General features: G+C 36.8%; 1 protein-coding gene across 1 annotated transcript; it reads left to right on the top strand.

Annotated features, from left to right (window-relative positions):
* The first annotated feature begins 749 nt into the window (after nucleotides 1-749).
* On the top strand, nucleotides 750-10,351 carry LOC104608963 (protein SRG1-like). The gene is made up of 4 exons (XM_010275087.3): nucleotides 750-1,328; nucleotides 1,473-1,720; nucleotides 1,845-2,169; nucleotides 3,439-10,351. The coding sequence occupies exons 1-4, from the start codon at nucleotides 1,077-1,079 to the stop codon at nucleotides 3,703-3,705; spliced, it is 1,092 nt and encodes a 363-aa protein (XP_010273389.1). The 5' UTR covers nucleotides 750-1,076; the 3' UTR covers nucleotides 3,706-10,351.
* The last annotated feature ends 363 nt before the right edge of the window (nucleotides 10,352-10,714 follow it).

Raw genomic sequence — 10,714 nt, 5'->3', positions numbered from 1 at the left:
AATAATAAGAAAATGGAGAAGCACCCTGGAGATGGATTAATAATTTAATATTGCTCATCTGATGGATCTCCGAACTTTAGCTCAAACAGATGGACAAATGATATTTTCCTTGATTAGACGACATTTTGAATGTTTTAGCTCATAACCCAGCCCGGCCTCAGTTCTAGTTGTACTTGGTTTGAGGGTGTTGTTGAGTCTTATGGATGTTTGGTTTGAAGGAAAAGGTAGGGAAATTTATACAAGCTTTGTAATGATTTTTCTACCTTTTTCTACTTTTTCCTTCATACTAAACACAAACACAGCCTTAGGGTTCCACTATAATGCTAAAAAGATATTGATACTAAAAAAACTTAGCCAATCAACATGTCGTAAAGTAACGAGCAATCAAATGGGTCATATATTTTTCCTATGTTTTAAAGCGTTTGACTATATATGACTAGAAAATATTATAATCAATCAACAGTAAAAGTGGTAATTGTTTGGGTTATGGTTGAGTTGGCTAAGGATGCCACGTGGCGGCCTTAGCGGCCATCCTCTCTCTCTAGCCACATCGGCACCATACACGTGGATAATTATGACTTGGAGTGTCCTACACGGACAAGAAAGTTAACTCTGCCGGTGAAGAGGAGACATCCCGAAGACCTTAGCCGATAACTTCATCCCGGAAACTCTAGAAGCCTCATCCGATTAGAACACCGATGTCTGACTACAAATAAGTAATCTCGACTCAAGATAAGAGACATTTGGATTTTGATACCTCTACTTTACCTAGGACCAGCATTATTCTTACTTGCTTGACCGACCACCTACCCTTCCATTCAACTGACTTGAGCATAGGAGTACCTGCCCAAGGAACAACTTCTCAGGCCTCTAACCTTCCTCTTGGTTGTAGATTCTGGTGCATGACTTCGTCCTTCCACTTCGGTTTTATCCAGTTGACATGATTATTTGACTGCATACTCGGTTTGAGACACTCAAGATAATCATTTGAAGCATTCAGAAGAAGGCAAAATTTTGCTTCATCTTTCTTCTTCGTTTTGGCGGAAGCAGACGCAAAGGTTCTGCTCTGCACATCCATGGAGTCTCCAAAAGTTGTGACCTTTGGCAAATCTCTGCTAGTACCCAGCGTTCAGGAGTTGGTAAAACAGCCCATCGTCGAAGTCCCACCTCGGTACATACGCGTCCGCCAAGATCCTCCCATAATCTCTGATGATTCTTCGTTTCCGGCTGTCCCGATCATTGACATTCAGAGCTTGCTTTCCGGAGACTTTGTGAATTCCGAGCTGGAAAGGATGCACTCTGCTTGCAAAGAATGGGGTTTCTTCCAGGTCAGTTCCCGTCTTTTGCTGTCCGAGATGAAATTAACATTGCTGATTTCAGGGACTCTCAGTCTCTGTTTTAACAAAGGATGCGGTAGAACATCCCCAAGGCCCAAGGGAATTCTCGTAAATGAATAGTCTTTGTTTTATCAGGTAGCAAATCATGGAATCAGTTCTTCACTGCTGGAGAAAGTTAAACAAGAGATTGAAGATTTCTTCCAGCTACCTTCAGAAGAGAAACAGAAACTATGGCAGAACCCAGATGACCATGAGGGATTTGGGCAGCTTTTTGTGGTGTCGGAGGAGCAGAAACTTGATTGGTCAGATATGTTCTACATAACTACTCTTCCAACCTCTCTAAGGAAATCATACTTATTTGAAAAGCTCCCTTTGTCTTTTAGGTCTCTCTCTCTCTCTCTCTGTCTTTCTATATTGATTTCAGCAACATTTTATGTCCATGGGTTAGGTATTAGATTTTGTTGTACATTAATGGATTATTGAAGATTGCTGAATTTTCTATTGCAGAGAGTGCCTAGAAGTTTACTCATCGGAATTAAGAAAACTTGCTCTGAAAATTTTAGACCAAATGGCTAAAGCTCTAAAGATAGAGGCTGAGGAGATGAGAGAGTTGTTCAGTGATGGAGTGCAATCAATGAGAATGAATTACTATCCCCCATGTCCCCAACCAGAGATGGCCATAGGCTTCACTCCTCACTCAGATGCTGATGCTCTAACAATTCTCCTTCAACTTAATGAAACAGAAGGTCTTCAGATAAGGAAACAAGGGAAATGGGTTCCTGTTAATCCACTCCCAAATGCCTTAGTAGTTAATATTGGAGATATTATGGAGGTATTTTTCATTTCACTTGCTCTAATCACATCACGTTAATCTGTATGATAGCTCTACAAGCAAGTTATAGGTGTATGATAATAAGATCTTAATTGCACTGTGCCAATTATGTAGAGTTATATTGGATTGAGTTTGGGTGGTAAGTCCCCGAGTAATTATTAATTAACTTGGGTCATGAACTTTTAGTATTTGTCATCAAACTTGGTCTTATTCAATTGTAATAAGCATACCCTCGTTGATCAAATTGAAGATATTTTCTTCTAAGGCATTGATTGTTTTATAATCCAGACCAGAGGTTGATATATAGTCATTGGGAAGGGTGGTCCAACCTGGTTGGATCAGAATGCAATGCCAATTCCTGTTAGGGGAACAACTTGGGCGGACTAGGATTGAGTGAGTATTTGTTAAAACTAGTTAATGACCACCCCATACTGAGTACTACTGAACAACTATACTTACGTATTTTGTTTGGGATGCACTATCCATTTGATAAGTTGGGCTTATTAACAACCCACTTTATCTAAAAGAATTGGACCTATAGCCATTGTGTGATGTATTGAAAGCCTTTTAGGTCTTGTATTTGAGTTAGAAAACTAAACTGGATTTGATTTGTTATTAACATATATGAGGTAAGCTTTTAATCTGAGCTGAAATTTATTTACCTTCCTAGCTCCTGTTCAATAGATCTATCAGTTTTCACTTGTTCACTGGTTGCATATCAAAATTCTTTTGCACTAAGTGTAAATGGATGGGAGTGAAAATAGGCTGTGTAAATATACTTGTGCCTCAGATTTGACTGTCTTATTTGTTTTTCAGAAGTAAAACAGGAAGTAAAATGAAGTGGTCTCCATTCTGTATGAAAAAGAATGGAGATAGGAGGGTCATTTTTTTAGAAGTGAGCTAGGAAGCAAGATGATGAGGTCCCAACTTCATATCAGAGAGAATTGAAGTAGGAAGAAGGTGGTGGAAGTTTTGTATCAGTTTTTCGGATGTAAAATTAGCACTGTCAGTGATTACAAATGAGACAAAAAGTTCAAATTTTGTATCAGGTAGAGTGCAAATCATAGTTACAAACAAATGGATGCAAAACTGAACTGCATGAAAATTTTGTATGCAGTTCAGCTTTGCACTGAAAACAAACAGAAACAGAGCCTTAAGCCTAAACTTATACTGAACCTTCCTGGTTTTTATTGTGGAAGTGTCTCAATTTGGTTTGAGATAGATGAAGAGGAACTTATTCTTGTCATATTTTACTGCTTATTTTGGCAGATTGTGAGCAATGGGATATACCGTAGCATTGAACACAGGGCAACAGTAAACTCAATGAAGGAGAGGCTCTCAATTGCGACATTCTACAGCACCAAACTGGATGCAGCGCTAGGCCCTGCAACAAGCTTGATTGGTCCACATAACCCGGCAATATTCAGAAGAGTGCCTGTAGAGAAGTATTTCAAGGATTTCTTTGCCCGAAAACTTGATGGTAAATCCTATCTTGATTTCATGAGGATAGAAAATGAGGAAAGAAACACATCTTAAAATGTTACTACATTGTTTATACATTAGTTCTACCATGTAATCTCATTTCTCTGTTTGAGGTCTTTGTTTGGATATTTCCATATTAAGTACGACCTACTTTAATTAGTCCCATCTGGGCTAGTCCGCCATGTGAAGACCACACTGTACTGGAAATTTCATGTTCAAGGAATCAAGGGTGTTTTGTGGTTCTCCACTTCTCCAGACCTCTATCATCAGTGGCCATGTCTGTCCTGGCCCCTGAATGTTGAAAGGCGATTCTAGGCTCAGATGTGCATATCCTCAGGGACTACTCTGTTCAACTCATTAACTGGTAGGAGTTAGTTACATCATCCCTTCTGCAATTGGTCATTAATACAACTAAATCTGTAAAAAATTCCAGCAGAAAGCTTCCACCAAGGGATAGTTGAATGGCTCCTATTCCCTAGTATGGAATTCTATTAGTTTAGCTGAGGGAAATGCATCTTTGCAGTTTAAGTTTTCAAGTAAATTCTTCACAGATTAATTGATCTTTAATCTTGTTATTAGAGGTCAGATGGCATCAATCTGATGAGGCAGTTCATCTAACTCCATTGATCAGGTATTCGGGTCTTCACTTTGAGCAGTTTCAAAACATTACTTTTGAGTTTTGAGAGTGCTGTTTTTGTCAAGGATAGGGCCTGGGTACACTCAGGCCAAGTTAAGCTGGGATGATTTTAGTAGATCTACTTTTGGGCCTGAAACCCTAGTTAAGTGAATAGAGAAGGATTGCTGATCAGCATGACGAGACTATACCATACTGTCCAATGAACAATTGGGTCCTTGGTTGGTCGAGCCCCAACACCTTCAAAATTTACTCATTGATCAGACAATCATTCATGTTTAAATGAATTTCATAAGACCCATTTGAAAATTTCAGTCACAACCGTTGGATGTTTAATCAATGATCTTCATCACTATATTTCTTCCTTTAGGGCTGTTTGGGACAGCTTAGCTTTACATATGAACTAGCGGAACCCGTGCGATGCACGGGAAAAGGACGTTAGGGTATATTGGGCTTATAACTTATTGCTCTATGGGGATACACAACCCAAGGGTAGGGATGGAAATTTTCCCCATCTCCTTCGAGTATCTAGCCTCCCCAACCAGACAAGGATGGGGATGGAGACTGCCTTAGCAGAGACACGATGGGGATGGATTAATAGGAATACCCAATTGGGGACCGGGATGGGGATGGGGAGTGAAGTCCACACCTTGCCTCGACCCTGATTATATATATTAAATATATGAAAATATATTATACTAAATATATAATATTATATATATATATATATATATATCAAAATATATTTAAAATATTATTTGCATATTAATTTTCCTTTATTTTAAATAAATACCTTTATGAAAACAAACTTTTAATTAAAAATTTGGGGATTTGGGGAAATCAGGGATGCAGGCTAAATTTTCCCCTATGGGGATTGGAGTCAAAGATGGAAACTAATTCTCATCCTGCTTCTGACTTGAGATCATTCACGGAAATTACGCCCTTACATGGAAGCTATGGTACTAGAAAAATCTCCTATACAGTTTTGTAAGGATCATGGACATCGAGGTAACGCAGACATATTTAGGGAGGCTAATCAGGTGGTTCATTGGCTTTCCAAGAAAGCTAGTGATTCCTGTTTACCGTAATTTACAATTCTCAGCACCTCTTTAGAGATGATGGTTTAGGTATTCCTTTTTTGTAGATTCGGTGATTTTTTTTTTTTTTTTTTTGAGATCCACCTTTTTTCTACTTTTCTTTGGCAATTGTAACTATATAGTACAGGTGGATCTCGGTCTAATTAGCTTTTATTGAGGCATAAGGCTTTTATATCCCCCTCCTAGGATTTCTTTTCCTTCAAATTTAATAAAATTTAATTGCGGTAAATTTTGAGATAAAAAAATCAATTTCCCTAGTCAATTATAAACCCCAACCCCAAGGTTTCTAACACCAATTGATACTATCTATCTCAATTGGGTGGGTATCTTGCTGGTTGAGAGGCTTGGGATCAAATCTCATTGCCACTAAGGTTGGGTGGGTTTTGGTATGGGGAATGGGCTACAAACAAAAGCCTACTCTTACATTATTTTATTTCAAAAATAAAACAAAAAGTGATAGTAAAAAACAATAGAACAAAAATTAAAGCAGAAAGAAAGAAGGATAACAAAAATAGAAATAAAAGTAAAATAGGCAGTAATAGAAAATATGTTTTTATTGTTCATTTTCTTTTTCATTTTTATTTTTTGGTTCTTCCTTTGTTTTGTATTTTAATTTTATATTTTTTATTTTTCCTCTCGTTGTCTATTTTTATTTTTACTTTTATTTTTGGTTATTTCAAATTGACAATTTGATTATTTCTTTTCTTTTAATTATTTTGGTTGAATAGATGTTAAGGTCAAATTTTTCATTTTATACTTCTGTCTAAAAGAACTATCAATAAGCATTTGCAAAGTACAGGAGTGTTTTAGTAAATGATCCCAAATTTTAATAGTATAGTGTATAGATGCCTATCTATATTACTATTAAAAGTGTGTATGATAGTGTGAAACTTTTGTTTGACTAAAATATCCCAATTTTTTAAATTGGCCCCTCTCTAATTATAAGAACATAAGTGTAAGTTGATTACCCACTTTTCTCCTTATTCAAATCCCTCTCATTAAGTTTTAAATTTAAGGTATTAACTCCATTTACATTCATTGATTCTTATTCTTGACTATAATATTCCTACTTTTATATTTGGTTCATCTTTAATTATGAAGGCACAAGATATATTTGAATTACTACATTTCTCCTCATTCAATTCCCTCTCATTAAGTATTATATTTAGGGTATTAACTCTCATTCTTTCATTAAATCCTATATTAATTAACAATATTAAAGAAAAATAGGTATGGCAAAGAATAATTATTTTTATTGATGATGACAAAAAATATAAATTTAAAACCAACACAAAATTGGAATTGTTCTATTTGGTGGAAAGTCAACAATTCAACCGTTTGGGTGAAACAAGTGAACACCTGATGCCATAATTAAATACTAAATCTTTAAAAATACAACAACAAAGAAAATTTGTAAAAATATTTGGCATCTCTAATATTATATATCTATCATGTTAAAAAAATATGACAAATAATAAGTGTTTGTATTAATAATATAAATAAAATAAAATTTTAAAATGGACTCAAAAATGAAACCATTATCCTACCTAAATGGTGGGTCAATGGGAGTAAACATGACATTATAGTTAAATAATAAAATTTTATAAAAAGAAAAAAATGCAGACATTGCATATACAAAGGATAGAAGAGTTTAGGTGCATCTCTAATATTATATATTAATCATACTAAACATAGATAATTGTTATAAATAAGAATAATTTTTATTGATGGCGTAAATGAAATATAAAATTTAAAACTAATCTAAAAGTGAAACCATTTTCCTTCTACATGGAAGGTCAAGAGTCCAACCTTTTAGATCAAATTGATTAACCCATGATGTCACAATTAAATAATAAATATTTTAAAAAGATAAAAACACAAAAAATATGAAAAATATATAAATTTTGTATAAAGCATTTGAGCACATCTCTAATATTAAATGTTCATCTTATTAAATATAAAAATAACTGTGTTTACAACTAATGGAAATGAAATGCAAAATTTAAATTCAACACAAAAGCAAAAGTATTTCCATCCGATTGGTAGTGACTAGGTCATATGGGTCAACATATGATATAATCAAATAACAACTTAAAGAATAGATAGAAATACAATAAATTATTGAAAACATACAAATTTTGTAGAAAAAATTGAACATACATCTAACTCACAATGTTTGTTGACTAAGTGAATGGTATTTCCAGAAAGGTTTTGAAATCATTGACAAAAATTCAATGTTTTGAAACCAATGAGAATTGAATTTCCCTTTAAATAAAATACAAATATACAAAGTATTATAGAATTTATAAAAATCGTGAGCATGTCTATAATATTATTTATCACATTGAACAAAACATGTGTGATGAAAATTATCATTAATGATGAAATTGACTAAAGTACCATAAAAAATAAAATTAATGTCGTACCCATGGCCCAATGATTTTATCAAAAAAATAAAATTAATGTCATATTTCCTTTCTTTGTTTTTTTTTCCACTAGTGGTTTATATTGAAACATGTCAAAAATTTGTCCAAGTGATAGGTGTGAACAAAGACCAAATCTGCTCCTCACATAGGGTGTCTCACATTGAACTCACACGCACATCCTACGATGCATTGGGAACATCTCCCAAAGTTATAAGTTATTATTCACGGGAGATGTTCCCAATGTATGGTTGGATGTGCTTGTGAGATACCCATGTTGAGGAGCAGATCCCATTCCGTGTGAACATGCCAATTTTTTTGGTTGTTTTTACTTGATGTTGGCACTCACCAAGTTTGGGTAATGAGTTCCATTTTAAAGATAAGAATTTTTTTTGCTAATTACACATTAATGGTCTTCTTCACTAGAAATTTTGGGTTTTAGGACAAAGGAGTAAGGGATTAGGCACCCTCCTCTCTTACACTGAACCCCCTTGACTAGCTCTTGTATAAAATAACACATAAAATGCAAAAAAAAACAAAAAACAAAAAAAATTAAAACCGAGAAGTTCATGTTATTAGGGGAGAATGAGCTAAAACCTCACCCAATTATCATCAACTTAGAGTCACAACAAGTTGGTAGTTCTTGGGTCCCCCCTTTTCCACTTTCTTTGGGACCTAAATCTTAGATAGTAAATAAGGAATGTAGGGTTGAAAGTTAAGCCCTACAACCTACTCCAAGCAATCCTCACATGTGAATATCAAAACCAACCAAGAAAAGAAGAAAGAAGGGAAAATTCCTGATAGGTACCCTGTACGTTGAGTTGAATGCAATTTAATATCTGAACTTTAAAAGGTGACAGTCTAATACCTGAATTTTCATTTTACAATAATCTAGTCATCAATTATGTTCATCATCTTCTTTCTCAAGAAAATGAAGATCCGGTAAAGCCTCCATCCACCACCAGTCAGATGTTCTTCGCTGCATCCAATAATGGTTGCAGCAATGGCTCCAGCCATGCCCGGTTCCACCCCAACGTCTGAATAGGATAAGAAATCAAAAATCAAAGAAAGAAGGATTAATAATGAGCAAGATGATCATTTGATACGAGGTGTAGGCCGGAATAACCAACAGATGTGTGATCCTTGAGCAACTCAACCACCCTTCTCATGGTAGGCCGGCTTCTATGCGATGAGCACCGTTCGGGAGACGTTGGCGCCGGTCTGGTCGGTATAAAGAGAAGCGGTTCTCCACCACTCAGAGACAGAAGGCGAAGCGGCTGCGCGATGGTTGGCAGAGATGGAGAGGAGGAAGTCCTTGATGATGAACTTATGAGATGGTTTCCACTTGCCGTACCGGATGAGGTAAATGTTGAAGGTGAACGAGGTCGGAAGAATCCTCGTACTTCTTGGAGGACGAGAGCGTGTGGGCTGGGAGCTTTGGATTGTAGTACTGTGGACGTATGTCAAGGGTTTGGGTTGTGAGGGCAGCCATGCTGCCGCTGCTGTGCAGAGATAGGAGGGGTCAAGAGAGTTCTGGGTTTCAATGGGGGTTTCAACCGTATGTCGAGGGTTTTGGGTTTCAGACGGTTGCTCTTCTAGTTTCATTGGAGGTGGACAGAAGCGGCGGAGGGGTCAAGAGAGCGTGTGGGCTGGGAGCTTTGGGTTGTAGTATTGTGGGCGTATGTCAAGGGTTTGGGTTGTGAGAGCAGCCATGCTGCCGCTGCTGCTGTGTAGAGGTAGGAGGGGTCAAGAGAGTTCTGGGTTTCAATGGGGGTTTCAACCGTATGTCAAGGGTTTTGGGTTTTAGACGGTTGCTCTTCCAGTTTCAATGGAGGTGGCCAGAAGCAGAGGAGGGGTCAAGAGAGTTCTTCCCCTTCATTCGAACAGAGTTGCAGGGGCGGCAGAATCACCGAATTCATTTCTTCTTCCCCTTCTCTCCTCTTCTCTTCTTCTTCTTCCACCATCAAATCACCGAATTCATTTCCGAACACTGTTCATCTTCTTCACGAAAAACAGAGCGGCAGTAGATCTGAACACGTTCTGCATTCCTTAACTTCTATTCACTGCTGCAACTTCCGGTGGCAGATCTGAACCCGTGGTGATTTCTCCGTCGTTTCTTCTACCTCCCTCTTTCTCTTCCTCAACTTCTATTCGCTGCTGCAGTTTCCGGTGGCAGATCTGAATCGCGACTCTAGCGGTGTCTGCAACAGTGATTAATATTATCAAACTTGGTTTTAGCCCTTTTTTTGAATTGTTATTAGATACCATCGGGAATCTTTTTACATGTCATATTAACCCCAGGTGCTAGATTGTTGCAAAAGTTTTGGCACTGAGCCTAAAGTACAACATACCTATTAGGAATTTCCCACCAAAATAGGGAGCTAAAATGTTCTTCAACTTACCTTTAATTGACAAGATGTCCTTAATTTGGTGGAGGTGAGTAGGGGAAAGTTAGAAAGAAAGAAAGGGGAGGGAGAGAAAGGGGGGAGGAAAAGGGGAGAGAAAGGGATGTAGGAGTGGAAGGACATTACCTTTCTGTTCATCGTCTTGAGAGGGGTCCCCCTCTTCCCTATTTATAATGAAGTGTCCAGGGGTATTTTGGATATTCCACTAAAGTTTAGAGGCAAAAGAGTCAAGGTTGGTGTAGGACAAGGGAAATCTTAGAAGTGAAATAGGAGAGCCAAGGTAGTTCAGGGATTTCAGGTAAAAACAATGTTCAAATTATTGAAAACGACAAGTGTATTAGAAAGGCAATTTTAAGATATGTATCGGGATATACCTTGGGTACGCATGCTTATCGAAGAAAAACTAAGATACGCATAGATGTACTTGGAAACACTAAAAATACTTTAATAAATCATAAAAATGCATCAACAACACTAAATATAAGACCTAATGAGGTATATATA

The sequence above is a fragment of the Nelumbo nucifera genome, chromosome 3 (assembly GCF_055504915.1).
Source record: "Nelumbo nucifera cultivar China Antique chromosome 3, China Antique-T2T, whole genome shotgun sequence".
In the NCBI taxonomy this organism is placed as follows: domain Eukaryota; kingdom Viridiplantae; phylum Streptophyta; class Magnoliopsida; order Proteales; family Nelumbonaceae; genus Nelumbo; species Nelumbo nucifera.
This window is presented reverse-complemented; position numbering and strand designations above follow the sequence as displayed.

Coding starts and splice junctions, on each gene's coding strand:
- LOC104608963 (XM_010275087.3), top strand. CDS start 1,077: ATGGAGTCTCCAAAAGTTGTGACCTTTGGCAAATCTCTGCTAGTACCC. Junction 1,329..1,472: donor AAGAATGGGGTTTCTTCCAG/GTCAGTTCCCGT, acceptor TTGTTTTATCAG/GTAGCAAATCATGGAATCAG. Junction 1,721..1,844: donor AAGCTCCCTTTGTCTTTTAG/GTCTCTCTCTCT, acceptor TTTCTATTGCAG/AGAGTGCCTAGAAGTTTACT.